The sequence below is a fragment of the Peromyscus californicus genome, unplaced genomic scaffold (assembly GCF_007827085.1).
Source record: "Peromyscus californicus insignis strain IS unplaced genomic scaffold, ASM782708v3 Scaffold_10__1_contigs__length_136768540, whole genome shotgun sequence".
Lineage (NCBI taxonomy): Eukaryota > Metazoa > Chordata > Mammalia > Rodentia > Cricetidae > Peromyscus > Peromyscus californicus.
This window is the reverse complement of record NW_026294391.1, coordinates 116758513-116774357: the sequence shown is the minus strand read 5'-3', so window position 1 is coordinate 116774357 and position 15845 is coordinate 116758513. Positions and strand designations below refer to the sequence as shown.

General features: G+C 41.1%; 1 protein-coding gene across 1 annotated transcript in view; it reads right to left on the bottom strand.

Moving 5' to 3' along the window:
• Positions 1-2190: 2190 nt before the first annotated feature.
• Adgrg4 (adhesion G protein-coupled receptor G4) overlaps positions 2191-15845 on the bottom strand; it is a 109860-nt gene continuing 96205 nt past the window's right edge. Inside the window, exons 19-23 of the mRNA XM_052747287.1 lie at positions 14006-14084; positions 10667-10947; positions 6014-6122; positions 4915-5069; positions 2191-2381 (exon numbers count right to left, since the gene is read on the bottom strand). Coding sequence (XP_052603247.1) covers positions 2191-2381; positions 4915-5069; positions 6014-6122; positions 10667-10947; positions 14006-14084 — 815 coding nt within the window. The remainder of the gene's footprint in view (positions 2382-4914; positions 5070-6013; positions 6123-10666; positions 10948-14005; positions 14085-15845) is intronic.

The following is a 15845-nucleotide window of genomic DNA, read 5'->3' as shown; positions in this document are numbered from 1 at the left end:
TTCTGAAAACACTGCAGACTGGAGTCCCAGTCAGGAACCTCTTGTGCCTTGGTGTTAGTGTTTTTGCCAGCATGCCCACAGACTCAGAAGAGAACGGGAAGCCAGATCGCATGCCCTGAAGCTCTAGCAGGCTTTGTAAGTTTGTTGGCCAGGGCTGAATAATGAGTATTTGTCTGTAGTATTAGAAATGGACTCTTGCCCTCCTCAAGCTGTCCAAGCTCCAATTCCAGCCCAACTAGAACCTGCATCATTTTCTCTCCATGAACCACTTGTCTTCCACCACACCCATGCATTAATCATTCTCTGTTGCAGCATGTGTACCTGATCTCTCTAGTCAAACATTCACCAAAGAGAGGAGACTACGTTTCATGTGTCTAACTTTCCCTCCACATGAAGGGAATAGTTGAGCATTGACTGTTTATTGAAAGCAGTATAAAATTCCTCTCCAGAATTTCTTGGGTCTGTCTTTATACAAAAAAAAAAGTATCAACCATTTTGTGGCCCAGGAAGGACAAATCAAAACATAATATATAGACATCTATCTGTGTTGTCCCTGTGATTTCAAACTGTTACCTAATTTGCAGAAAGTTTATTATTATTATTTTCGCCACAATATGTCAGGGCATTAGAGACAAGCTGTGAACTCAACATCCTAGTGGCCGCAGAACAATCAGGATCCTATTACTTGTCGATGTTAAATACAACTGTGGACATTTTACAGCCAAAGATCCCCCAAATCTAATCTTTGGAGGAATGCATAGGTTATTTTGTTGATGGTGCCAATAATATTGTTTTAGATTTCTGAGTTGCAACCAAATCTTGTCCTTAATTCTATTTTTGGGTGGCAGTAACTTAATGCTATCAATTTCAAAGACATATAACATGCAGGACAGTTTGGCAATCATTTATGTGCTAGTCCTTTCACACACACACACACACACACACACACACACACACACACACACACACACACACACACACCGGGGGGGGGGGCATAGAACCCATCCAAAACAAATACAAAAGCTCTCTCATCCTGCTTAGCCATAAAACACAAAGCCATGGGACTTCACTTTCTTTGCATATTTTGTCATCTTCAGATGGTCCTTCTTTGTCCCAGGCCCTTTCACACTGCTTGTCCTGACCTACCCTTCAATTCTTCTTATTGTTGTTTTGTTTATTTATTATCTTTCTGTTTTTACATCCCTATTACAGTTTTCCCTCCCTCCTCTGCTCCCAGTTCCTCCCATCTCCCCCACCACCCATTTCTCCTCCTCTATTTCTCTTGAAAAGCCAACAGCTTCAGCTAGTTCCTGTTCTGTTATGTTCATCAGGACCCTGCTTGCTACCCCCTGGGGGACTATCTTGGCTGAGAAATAGTCCCCACCATGGAATCCTTGCATGTGTGAATAGATGATTCACCCTTTCCTCAGAACATGTTTAAATAAGGGATGTCAATCAAAAGGAAGCCTTGAATGCTGGAGATTTTAGGTTTCTTTTTTTTTTATGACAGGCAAACAAGGCAGGGATGTTTTCTTCAGTTCTGACCTCATAGCTTTCCTATCTGCTTCTTCTGTGGCTATCAAGGCAGCTAAGGATCCTGACACTTTGGTCACCTGGAATTGTTTGCCTCTCGGGACAGAGCAATAAAGACCTTGGCCTTGTTTGTTTGTTTTAGAACATACACACACCACTTTTGAAACAAAATCCCCAATGTTATGGATATTTCTCCCTTAATGTATCACACATGGGCTTCAAGCTCCTCTTTAAAAATGAGAAAAAAAACCCACTGGTGCTGGAGAGGTGGCTCATCAGTCAAGAGCAGTATTTACTGCTCCTGCAAAGGACCCAGGTTCGATAACAGCCGCCCACAAGGTAGCTCACAACCACCTGTAACTCCAATGGCAATGGATTGGAAGCCATTTTCTGGTCTCTAAGGGCTCCTGTATGCCTGTGACACAGATCCATTCACATAGGCACAGACTCATACTCATAAAAACAAATAAATAAAAGGATTGTCTTTTCTTCATTGTCTTCTTTCTACCTAGCAGAAAGCATTTAATAAGAAGGTTTTTAAAAAATAACAAATAACAATGAAGAAGAGAATTATTCCAAGCTTACTATTTACTAAATAAAATTTCATTCTGCCTCTCCCAAAGCAATTATAGAATACAAGGTAGGGGCAGATTTGCTTCACAAATTGAACATTTCCCCCAATCCAGGACTGGGAATCAGGTGAGCATCTCTGCTGACATTTATTGAAAATGATCTTTGTTTCTGAATGGAATTTGTTTTGATTTCTGCAGGCAATGCTCTTCTTATAAAAGTCGGTGCAGCTTCACAACCCAAGGAAGAGGATGTATGGGAACAATCATCGAAGTCACCTGCATGAAAACAAAGAACATTTAAGGCAGGCTCATGAAGGATTTTGCACAAGGAAGATAGATATGAAAATATCATAGAATGATGCCGTGAATAAGTAGAAAAGTGAAGGTTGTGAAAAATAGACTGCTAACATAATTGTAGGGGAGATGAATTCATTCTGACAGCACCGACTAGGCAGCAGGTACCTATGCACTTCCTACATTGCAAAGTAAAGTTAGTATAACTGACTTTCATCTTAAACCTAGAGAAGACCATTCTTCACCAAAGCTTGGAGAAGTTCTGAAGAACACAGCTATATTCCCTATAGATTTGATAGAACTGTTCTGAAAGTTTGAAAGCACCTGGCAGGACTGTGATTAGTAGATGAAATTGTGCTTGCCACAAGTTTGATGGCAGTATCTGGATTTGAGTTTTAGAACCTGTGGCTGTTTCCTGCTCTGCAGGCAGAGTTATAGCCACAATCTGTGAGTACTTTGAAACAGGCCTTAGGCCTCTTGATTCGCCAGGACTGTTGCTTGGTATAAGGGAGTGTTAAGATTTTCCAACACGTATTTGCTACTGTTTCCTCTGAAGAAAAATAAATGTACATTTGGGATACATTATTGCTAATGAATTAAAATATCCTTGGGACAGTAGGGATACCCTTTTGCAAAACTGACATTTCCCAATCATCCCCAACTATTAGTTACTAAGGAGATTCCACAAGTCACGCATTCTTTATACTATGACAATCCAGGGCTTCCAAGAAGAGCAATAAATAGTATTTAGCTGGTCAGACTGTGATGGGAACCAGTGGCTAGTGAAAGATTGTTTCCATGGGTACCACTAACTTTCCCATACAACAGTGGAGACTAAGACTATGTAGTGTGATTCAACCAGCCTTGTCTGCTCACTCAGACTTGCAGCTAGCTTGTAGAGTTATGCATATTAAGGATAGAAAGAATACATCTCTAAGCAGGTCACAAAGTTCAGGACACAACCTGATCTTGAGCCAAAGACTTTTTAACACACCATGTAGTTTCCAAATCAGTTATAGGCCTGGAAAATAGAATGATTTTTTTGAAGTCAATGTAATAAAATCTAAAAGTGAGAGAGGGAATTCTGCCATTAGCACTGTGAAAGTGACAGGGTGACCACAGTCAGGCTATCAAGCTAATCTGTGTATGTGTGAAGTGGAAGCTTAGTTTGGGCTTTAAGAAAAGCAAACACAGGCTATTGCATCATGATCCAAGGAAAACAGAATGCAGTCAGCCCAGTGTCAACTTGAGGATCTTTCTTTCTTTCTTTCTTTCTTTCTTTCTTTCTTTCTTTCTTTCTTTCTTTCTTTCTTTCTTTCTTCCTTCCTTCCTTCCTGTCTTTCTTTCTTTCTTTCTTTCTTTCTTTCTTTCTTTCTTTCTTTCTTTCTTTCTTTCTTTTTTTCTTCTTTAGGTTTTTGAGATAGGGTCCCATTATGCAGCCCAGGCTGGTCTCAAATCTGGGAAACCTTTCTTGTAAGCCTCCTGAGGGCTGGAATTATAGGCATGTGCTACTGCATTCAGATTTTAACTTACAGTTTTCAAAAGTTCTTGATCCTTTTTACTTTACTTTTACTATTTTTCTTTATTTCAAGAAGGCTTTCCATTCTTAACTTGTAGACCCATCCCTTTCCTGTAATTTCTCTCCTAATATCCCATCCTCAGGTCAATATCTGTCTCCACCAAGAAGCAGAGATTCCTGTGGTAGTAACTCAAGAAGTATTAATGGTAAGAGGCAGTAGCTATGATCTTAGTGATTGTCCATAGGCATTTTTCTTTACCATGATTAAGATTCCCTTTGAGTAAAATGAGAAATTTGATCTAGACTATGTCTAAGGTTCTTTCTGATTTCAATAGTCTCTGACAATTATTTTTAAGACCCTTTGACAGGCTGGAGAGATGGCTCAGTGGTTAAGAGCACTGACTGCTTCTTCGAGATGACCTGGGTTCAATTCCCAGCACCCACATGGCAGCTCACAACTGTCTATAACTCCAGTTCCAGGAGATCTGACACCCTTACATAGATATATATGTAGGCAACACACCAAGGCACACAAAATAAAAATAAATAAATCATTAAAAAAGAGCCTTTGAAGTTTTTAAACTTTTTGTCTCCTCTCTTCCCATTAGTCTAACAGCCCATCAGTCTATACATACTTTCTCAGCTAAGAATGAGTCCAAATATATCCATAGAATATAGATATATTCTAAAGGTATAGAATATAGACATATAATATAGAATATAGATATATACAAAATGAGCTCCATATATCTATAGAAAAGCAATACATATATAGAGAGAGATTAGATTTAGTGCTTACCTGAATATGTATCATATTATATTAATTATATTATATATCATATCACATGTAATATTATACAATATAGTATTATGTTACATTATATATTAATTATGTACTTGCTTTGAGGAAAAGGTATTATCTAAGACTTAACATATAGTCTCATGTTATTGAGTATCTCTGGAACACAAATACAAACAAAGTGCCTTGTGCTTTACCATTTGGAAAGTTTATTTCTGAAGGAGTGCTGGGCACGGATCCCATAGATTTGAAAGTGGAATTGGTTATTGTTGACTTGAGCGATGGTGTCAATAATTTGGACTCATAGGTTTTCTTCAATTTCTTCTGTTTATACCTAACATTTATCCCAAACCTGTTGTTCCCATCTGAAATGACACCAGAAAAAAAGTTAAATGTAAAATTCATCAAATTCTACACTTAAAATGGGTGAGACTGTGGTCTAGAAATTATACTGCCTTCAATAATACCATTAAAATATGAAGTCCAAGAAGTCAAATGCTCAATGTTTGTTCATTCTTGGAGTTGGCTTTTCTATGAAATTATGAGAAGTACATTTGTACAGTGGTGTGGATACATGAAAAGCCGATGCACTTACCAAGGATGTCTGCTTTCCCTAAAGCATAAGGACTTGAAGGTCACTGATATACCCAGTGGAAAAGATCCCTGGGTGACACTTGTAGACTCCTAGAGCACAAATGTTGCCTCCCTAAAGGAAGCAGCCTGGGCTTTGAATGGAGACTGAGACAAGCTGCCAAAATTAAAGAGATCATTTGATAATAGAACAGCAGTTAGCCTGCACTGGAGATGTCCTCAGGGGAAGTGCCAATGTTGAGAGGCAACATTAGAGGCTACTGTATCTCCCACTTGGCAGAGAGCCCCATCAGAAGAGCCACCCAGGCAGCTCACTTGTGAGGCATCTTAGAAATGCTGACATGTTCACTCCACTTGCTGCTCACAGCCAATCAACCTACTGCTGGCTACCGGCCAGAAGGCCCTCTGACCCAGTTCCTGAAACACATTAAGTACTCAGTCACCATTCATCTAACTGAATCACAGAACATATGACAAGCAACCCAAGCAATCTGGGCCCAAACAAGAGCTCTACCAGGTTAAAATATGGCCCAAGTCACAGTCTTCCCTTGACTTCCTTCATCTTAGCATAAAAGCACAAATTCATTTTCATGCCATGGAAGCAGCTTCTATTTTGGTAGTCTTGTCATATGAATTTGTTAGGAGACAAATTAATATGATCAATTCTATAAAACATGTACGGTTTAAGATCTCACCCAAGTTGACATCTTACCTGAAAAGTTATCTAGCCGAAACCACCTGCAATGGAGATGCCTTTGCCACTGCTCCCGCACACTCTCCTTCATCACACAGTAAAACACAAAGATGAGGAACCCTAAGCCAGGAGAACAAGATCAGTTTTTGTACTTTCTTTCACAAGTTAGCACCAATCCACTGACTCAGGCCTTTTCTTGTCACCATCAATGCTGCTTCCAATCAAGCTCAGGAGCACTGTCTTTCTGATATTTTTAAGACCTCCCCAAAGGCAGCAATAGCACAAAGTCAGTATTAAGACTTCACAATCACCACTGTTTTCCCCCTAGTCTGCCATCTACTCTAGAGTGCAAGACATAAGGGCTACTAGGATACTCAGACTTGGAGAGAGCACTCAATGTTCCCCATCTTCACGTACTGACATTCACATCCTTGACATGCAGCATCCTCTCACATACCAATGACATGTGGCAGAAGTTGTGGTGTGTCACTTCACTAAGCTACAAAAGACATCCCCCTGCATCCACTCCCTCTTCAAGAAATCAAGCATCTTGTCTTGACAACATCTTGGCATTCCTATGCAGATGCCTACATGGTGAGTCCCAGCTTTGTGACTGAGTTTTCTCATTCTCCTCATCCCTGGACAAGGCCTGAAATTTCTGACCCTCAGACATTGTATAAGATTAGAAATGTACATAGTGTTAAGCTTCTGAATTTGGAGGATAGGTTGTTACACACCCATAAATATCTGAAGCACATGATCTTTGGCATAACTGAAGCATGTGCAAAGCATGTCCAGCTCTGACTTTGTTCAGCAAGTGAGAGAAGTGCTGGAGATCTCAGTTGGTAATGTGAGACATTTTTCATCTCCATCTTGTAAAGTAACTCCTGGGGAAATGAAAGTAGGACTTAAGATGATCCTAACTGAAAATTCCCTGGAGGGATAATTGGATTTCCTCAAGACGGGGGTAGAATTGGCAGGAGTAATTCTTGTCAGTACTCTGACTTTTATTTATGGTCCATGCCTAAAATCATTATCCACAAAGCCCTTGCAGATACCTCAACCTGAAAGTACCCTTCCCATTTCTGAACTGCCATAATACTTTGCCTCTCATAATATGTGCCCTACTTAGCCACATAATTCTCTGCATATTGTCCATCTTATCTTCCAGCTGTCACGTTTTTGAAGGTCTGGCTTCTGTCTCATTTTCATCTTCATATCACCTTTCCCTTTGCCTCCAGCCCTATGTGTGGCAGCTCAATAGACAGTTGTTGACTTGAACTTCTAGGCATTGACACATAAATTCCCATTGTCATCTATAGCCTCAGCAATATAACTATATACTTGTTTGGACCTCAAAATATATTTTTGGCTCAAGTGCTGTTGGAAATCTTTGTTCTCTATAAAGAGTCCAACTTGCTTCTCTACACCGGAAAATTGTCCTACAGGTAAATTATTCCTATCGCTCATTGCAAACTGAGCACAAGTCAAAAGGGTAAATAACTTCAAACTTATATCAACTACTACCTTAGTGGAAGTAAATTTCTTTTTGCTAAGTACTAGAGATTGAACATAGGTCCTTATACATGCTCGGAAAATGCTCTACCACTGAACTATATCCCCAGCCCTCATTTTTTAAACTTTTATTTTGGAGCAAGATCTCACTAAGTCCCAAGGATGGTCTTAAATCCCTTGCTCTGTAGCCCAGAAAAGGGCTTGAACTTGCAATTCTCCTGCCTCATCCTCCAAAGTAGTTGTGATTACAGGTCTGTTCCCTGAGGTCCAGCACAAAGTCAAGAATCTTGGATTGAGGCAAGTGATAATCTGCTGAAATTTACGTTAGTTTGACGATACCTCCCACCAATTAAGTTCAGAGGAAGGGCTTTGTTTTAAAAGGATGCTGACAAACAGAAGTATTCAAAAATAGGGCCAACTAGCATGATGATGGACATGAGAAAAGGCTGGGGTTTTGTATCTAGATAAGTAAATACTTGGGGTAAGTGATAGCATTAGTCACAGATCTGATAGGGCTGTCATAAAGACAAATTAGGCTTGTTCTGTAGGATTGCCAGGACGGGACTAGAGGTGGTGGGAGGAGGCTCCAGAATAGTCATGTACTAACAAATCAACAGCTAGTGTTTACTAAGCAGTGACACTGTGGCAGGCATTGTGTTGTTATCCACATGATTAGAGGTGAGAGCCTTGGGACTCCACGATGCTTAATAAAGCTTGCCTAGGTCACAGAGCTTGCCTTGAGTTGGCAACATCAGCACTGCGCAGGGGCTGTCTGACTATAGAGCCCAAGGTCTTAACCATTGCACTCATCCAAGGAAGAAGACTAGGAGAAGAGTCGGAGAGGATCAGAAGCTAAACGCACTGCTTCATGGAATGGCGAGCTTTCAGTCCCTGGGAAGTTGCAGGAAGAGTCAAGTGATTTTCTGTCACTTGATGGAGGGTTGGATTGGCAAGATCCTGGTTCCCTGGTCCCAGCCCTGAGACTCCCTGATTCCAGGTGGGAGGCGGCAATCTGGAGGCATGTCTCACTAACTCTCCCAAGGGCCTTAGCACTATGTAGAACCAAACAAGTGCAGTGATGAAATTCAGTCGTGTTGTCTCTTTCTGCGCAACAGTCACCTGGAAGGCAGTGCAGCAACCTGAGGAGAGCAAGCCTCAGCCTCAGCCTCAGCCTCAGTGCCTCTAGCTGCAGCATGAACAAGAGACAACAGTGACACTGAGCACCTCTTGCTGCTCTGATCTCCTGCATGCGGTTTTGTGAGTTCTCCTACTTAAAGGTTATTCTGTGAATTCCGATGAGGATGAGCTGCCAGCTCTCTCTCTCCTCCTGGCAGCTTCCCTGTCTTTCCCACAGCACATCAATCTGCTTATTCACTATAAGGTGGGCATGAGGGGAGATGCCAGGTTGGTTGTTTGCTGGTTTGTTTTGTTTGTTTTTTGCCGTCAGCATTTCTATGTGTGTACCCTCTCCTTCACAAATGGCTCATCATAGGTGAAATTTTTCTCTCACCTGACCCACAGGGCATCCACCTTTCAGTCATGGTTGCAAACTGACCACCTGTCATATAAATTGCTAATTTGTTCAAATGTCTCATTACAGAGCGCGCGCGCGCGCGCGCGCGTGTGTGTGTGTGTGTGTGTGTGTGTGTGTGTGTGTGTGTGTGTGTATGTATAACTTGACTTTGAAACTCAAGGTTCTGAAAACACCCTTGCTAGACAATGGCCCCATCTATATTGACTAGGAGCACTTGATTGACAGAGAGTGTGTCTGACAGACAGACAGCATGCCTTTGTTCAAATTGGTTCTATAAGACTCTCGCTTTCATCTTTAAGAGAACACTTCAATAAATTCTACATACCAGTTTTCCCTCTGCCAAGGGATGGAGCACTGGCTGTTTCAAAATTACCTCCTTCCTTTTCAAGTTTTAACCAGCTTTCTAGTTTTCCTTCAACCCCACTTTTAATACTCAGGACAAATTTCTACTCAGATTAGTTAGCCAGAGAGCATCCTGGAGTTAGCACTGAGAAGGGAGCCTGCACAGGATCTTAATCCACTTCTACAGGCACCCTCTACCAAGGTTAGTTAGCTCTTGTGACATGCTAAAATATCAAATCAGAGCACCTCAGTCTGAGCCAGGTGGCTTGGTCCAGCGTGGAGCCATTACCTCAGTCACAATCAAGTATCAGCAGCCACGAAAGGCACTGAGTAAGCATACATCAAGAGTTCCTAAGAAGTTCATCTCTACTGCCAGATGCAATAAGACGGCACATAAGGGGCTGGGGAGATGGCTCAGCAGGTAAGAGTACTGGCTGTATAAGCATGAAGGTCTGTTTTCAAATCCTTAGCACTCATATTAAAAGCTAGAATGGCACATACACCTGCAACCTCCGTGCTATGCAGGGTGGAAGTAGGGGGATTGCTGGAGTTTTCTGGCTGACAGCCTAGCTTCAAGTTTCAAAGGAATAAGGAATGAGTGCTAGAAGAGATCAGCCTGTAAGTGTGCCCATGAACCCCCACATGCGCATATCGGAGAGAGAGAGAGAGAGAGAGAGAGAGAGAGAGAGAGAGAGAGAGAGAGAGAGAGAGAACAGAAGAAAACAGCATGGTTTATATTTTCACATATTCTACTCAGAACTTTGGTCCTAGACTCTGAATTTTAGCTTCATTTCTGTGGGACTCTGCAACTTTCTAGCCTGAGGGTTTATTAAGATATATGATTCAATTGGAGCCTGTAGAGTTATAAGTTTAATGTCTCTACTATCTAGTAATTGGTATATTCAACTAGACCATGCACTTCAAAATTTAAACACAAGCATGAATCTGTATATCAGCAAACTGTGTTGATTTGATGAGTACTGCACAAAATCTTGCCAGTCAGTGTTTGATGCAGACATTACCAACTAGAAAGAATTGTGCTAGCTTATTTAATCCTCCCTCCACCCCTGAGTAAGAGAGAGAGAGCTGCAGATTCACTCAACGAAGGCTAACATCTAAGTAGTATTTCCAAAGACCACTTGTTGACCCGTTGAGAGCAGGGATCTCCTGATGTATATATTTTTCCTCCTTTAAATTCTGATTGGTGGGATTATTTTCCAAAACAACAAAGCTTTCTAGCTAGCCACAGATAGGGCCAACATGCAGCAGTTACCTTGCAAAGTATTACAAATGGCAAAAAGATACATGAAAAAGATCCTCACAGGTCCCCAGGCAAAAAAGGCAAACCCCCAAGTGAGGCCAAGTAAGAATGTCAGGCTGATTGTGCCTTTGAGGTCATTCAGGATCATCTTCTTCCGGGTCTTCTGGCTTTGGGATTTCACCGAAGTCAATTGAACGAGAACAATGCAGAACATGGAGAGATTCATGAGAAATATGAGGCAAAAATAAGCCACCACCGAGATGTAAAAGATACGATCATCTTTAATCCAACAACTGTGTGGAACAAAGAAGAGAAGACTCTTGTGAGGCATAAACATATACTACTATTTTCTGGGCACTCTAAGGTCACCTGGTCAGTTTCAGTGGTTCTTAGGACATCTAGACCTAGAGAGATGAAGCAAGACAATGGTGTTCACTCATGCCCCCTGGAGGCAGAGCTGGGCTTAAACCCTATTCTCCTGAGCCCTACTTTTGGGTACCTTCCAATGCAGGCTAGACTCCTACAGGGCACATATACAGAAACCTCAGTAAATTTCTCTGAGAAATTATATTCTTCTTCAACAAGAGAAAAACAAATGATGTATTTTTCCCCAAAGGAGCTCTCCTCCCCACCCTGCACACACCTTAAACCAGAGCTTTTATTTGCAAGATGAATTCTGCTTTGCATGATAAATATCATAATAAAAGGACATGAGCAAGCAAGAATATTCCTGAATGCGATATCAAACAATGATGAGATGATCAGAGTTAATGAAAATGCAACAAAAAGAAGACAGCTCTCGTTGTACTGCTTTAAAATATGATGCATTTGGACCACAAAAGGCAGCAGTGGCTACTGGATAGCTTAATGCTTCTACGGTTTCTATTAAAGAAGAGATGTATAGTGGTTCCTGTGAGCAGATGCTTCATTGAACAACAATTCTAACTAGGAGACGCATTGCTTCTGAGTTTTGAAGGCAGACAAGCTTGACTAAGTCAACTGTGTGTCTAATTAGCTGGAATCTCTTTCTGAATGCAGAAAAATTCCTTTGGGACATGTTGTCCATACTGGCACATGTCACTGTGTGTGTGTGTGTGTGTGTGTGTGTGTGTGTGTGTGTGTGTGTGTGTGTGTGTGTGTGTGTGATTTAGGAGGGTGAGGGGAAAACATTTAATTTCCCTAATACAGTCTCGTATTTAGGATTCTCATTCTATCCTCTGCAGCCTCAAACAAACTCCAGAAAACTCTCAAGATGAGTCAGCACTGTATTTCAGGATACAGAATCATCTCCAAGTGAAAATATCAGTGTACAAAGCAACATACACATAAGTGTGTGAGAGGGCACTCACACAAAAAGTGGATCATGGGGCTAGAAAGATGGCTCAAGTTAAAAGCACTTGTTGCTCTCGGAGAGGACCTGGGTTTGATTCCTAGCACATACACACAGTGGCTAACAACCATCTAAAACTCAAACTCTAGGAAACTGGATGTCTTTTCTGACTCTCTGTGCACCAGAAATGCGCATGGTTCACATACATACATGCAGGTGGAACACTCACACACATAAAATAAATAGATCTAAAAGAATTGTTAAAGTTGATCACATAGAATGGGAGAGCAGATTAGCAGTCATCAGAGCCTAGGGAGAGGAGGCACAAAGCTCCAGCAGAGGGATTTGCCCCTGTGTTCTACTGCACAGTGTGGAGATGACAGTAAACAATACTGTGTGGTATATTTCAGATTACTGAGAAGAAAGGAATTTGAATGTTGACACCCAAACAAATAATAAATATTTGAGATAATGGATATGTTCCTTATCTTGATTTGACCATGATATGATATAAATCTGTATTCAAATGTTTTTGCTGTGCTCCACAAATAAATACAATAATGTGTCAAAAATAAAATAACTGTCTGGATGTCGTGGCTCAGGCTTGTAAAATCAGCAATTTGGGAGGCTGAGGCAGGAGCACTGCTGAGCTTGTAGTCAGCCTGAGCTACCCACCAAGCTCTAGGACATCCTGGGACGTACAGCAAGACACAATCCAAAACATAAAAAGGGATAATAAAATAAATAAGCCAAAAATTGTGTGCAAGGAAATGGCCACATGTTTGACTACTGGTGATAGGAGTTACCTGAAAGGAGGGAAACTTTATAGCTGGGCGTTGGGAAGAGGCTTAGTTCTCAGCCTGCACCCTTTTGTACAATCTGTATTTTGTACCCTGTAGTGAATTACCTTTCAAAGTATAATTATTTACAAAACAAACCTCTTAGAGCCATCTGCCTCTTACTAACAAATCACATATGAAAAGGCTCTTTGGGGGTGGGGAGTGCGGAGTTGATTTTGTTCTGGTTTTGTTTTTGCTTTTGATCTTTGAAGAAGAATCACTACAAGACAGATACTGGGGACCTTTTAAGTCACGAAACAGGCAAAGAGGGAGGACAGAGCTGGAGACAAGGAAGGAGAGAGAAAAGAGAGGGAAATAAGAGAGAACTAGGCATTTTAATTAGAAAGCATCTGCTGCAGAGGGCAGTGTAATTTTGACCCTCTGCAACTGCCATTTCAATATGAAAGACAGAGGAGTGCTAGATACAGGACCTCCTACACTTGATCCCAGCACAACGGGACAAGAAATCTATAGTGGCCGTGATTTTGAGAAGCCGTGGTAAAAGGAATGGATATGGGGAAATTAAATAAAAAGATTGTGTAGCCTGAAGGGTTGTGTAGGTCCAAATAAGGCTCCAAAGAGATGGAGTGGAATAAAAGGCTATTCTTGTGACTGTAGTTGAGAGTCAAAGAGATGGGCTTATACATCAAATTTTTAAAACAGAGAGAGAAAAACAAAAAACAAATAGAGAACAATAAATCTGGCAGTTTACAATGGGAAGATTGTCAGTCTCCTTCTGGGAAGACCTTTGTTGCTAAAAGACAGAACATGTTTTCTAACTCCATCTCAGTATTTCTGTAGACTAGCCACTAAATCCTTCGTGTGGTCTGTGAGTTTTTGCAACCAAAAAGGACTGGCAGTTCCATAGCATTTGCCACGGATCAAGCAACAGGTCAAGAACTTTATATAAGCAATGTCATTTTAACTTGCACGTGACACTGAGAGCAAATTACATTAGCCCCATTTTCCAGAAGAAATGCATCTAAAAGGCAGAATGATTTGGCCGTGGTCATACAGAATCCAAACGCCTGCTCATTCCACAAGTGAGCATAGCGGTGTTCTATCAAAAAGGCTGACATTGAATCTTCCATGAAGACAGTGCTAAGACTAAGTCCCTGAGCAGGAGCATCCCACCTTGCCTAGAACACCTACTGCCTGAGAGCAAGAGATATTGGTACTTACAACGGAGTTGTTGGGCTCAGAGTTCCATACAGGTCTTTTCTTATGCTGAGTATAATGGCCACTGTGATTGCTGGGATTCCTAGAGTGGGCAAGCAAGGCAAAAGAACCTGTTCAATCTGAGGGGAAGGATCCTAATCAAACAGCTGTGGGGGCTGACACGTTAAGACACTGCTTAAATGAGCTACAGATGTGTGGACATCAAAATACCATTATTTGCAAAATGTTTATGAATTCTTCCAAGTTAAATTTTTCTAGGAGTTTTCCAATCTACTAAACTAAGCAGTGTGCCAGTGGCTCCAAAGTGACATTTAATACTTATTAAAAAGGCCCAAGTGCCAAAAAAATCAGTTCGGCAATAGAAGCATCTAGTTCATCAGAATACAAGCCTACACCACGCATTTCTTCTCAGATGATGGGCCACCATTTTTTTCCTGCTTTTCAATTCTACCCCTTTGTTCCCACTATGTCTTTGTCTAGGTCACCTTGGAGGAAGGGCACAGACATCAGCTGCAGCCTTCATTACTTTTTTGACAGGCAAGCCGTTTCCACACTCGTTACTAGTTTGACATTTTGACTAGATCGACCAGTTAACAGCCGCTCAATTCAGCCACACTATAATAAAGCAATCAGCTCAGTTAAAATGGTCAAACGTGATGGGAGTATGGGCATGGGCTATACAAATTCAATTTCATGTACAGTTGCAAAACTGAACTGATTTTTTTTTTATTTCTAAGCTTGCATTTCTCCTAATGGGAGCACATACACCCACACACCCTGTAGGGGGATTGTAAAATACTCTGCAAAGCTATTCCATTCCTCACAGTGCCAAGCATCTTGAAAAATCCTCCATTGCCCCAACTATGATAAACAGATTAATCCTTTCCAACGCAGCTAGCCCACACCTGGCAGAGTGCCTACCCTCATGCACATATTTTTTTTTCATGGATGTGAAAGAAGAAAGGGATCTATTGGTGGGAAGAAGAGGACCAACAAGAGGAGAGCAGGGAGGATGGGAGGGGACTACTGGAGGGAGAGGAGGATGACTAATAATAAAGTATAATACATGTAGTATGAAAATACCACAATGAAGCCCATTACTTTCTATGCTAGCTTAAAAAAAATATCCCCCAGAAGCTGTAAGACAAGTCTGAAAGGAGGCCTCATATTTATGATTAAATTATGTAGAAGTACTCAAGTTTGCATGTTCATAATTTTTTTTAAAAAAATTATCCCCACTGGGACTGGCAAGAAAGCTCAGCAGGTTAAGGCACTTGCTTCCAAGCCTGAATTTAATCCTGAGGACCCACATGGTGGGAGGAAAAAATAAATTCCCTCGAATTGTCACCTGACCTCCATGTACCCACACATAAAATAAGTAAATATAATAAAAAAAATCTTTCAAATATCCTATTACTTGTTCTGTTGGTTTTTGTTTGTTTGGGGTTTGGATTTCTGAGGCAAAATACCATGCTGGAGACCCAGCTGAACTAGAGTTCAGTATGTAGCCTAGGATGGCTTTGAATCAGGGATGGCAGGTGTGAGGCACCATACTCGGTTGTCAGTTTTTCTAAAATGTGGGTAAATCTACTTTCTTGGACAGAAATTTAAAGGCATGCACCTTCATAACAGATTGCTTTGGCTTAGGAAGACCAACTGTTAAATCTACAGAGATCCTAGTATTTGTTTTCCAGTTGATTTTATAATGCTTCCAAACTCCCTGCAGCAGCTTAGAAGTACCCCTCCCCCATGACCTTGTGTGCATCCACATAAGCCATGCCTGCAAAGGCTTGCATCTCAGCTTATCTCAATTTTGACAGAACGTATTAAGGGTGTTCACCAA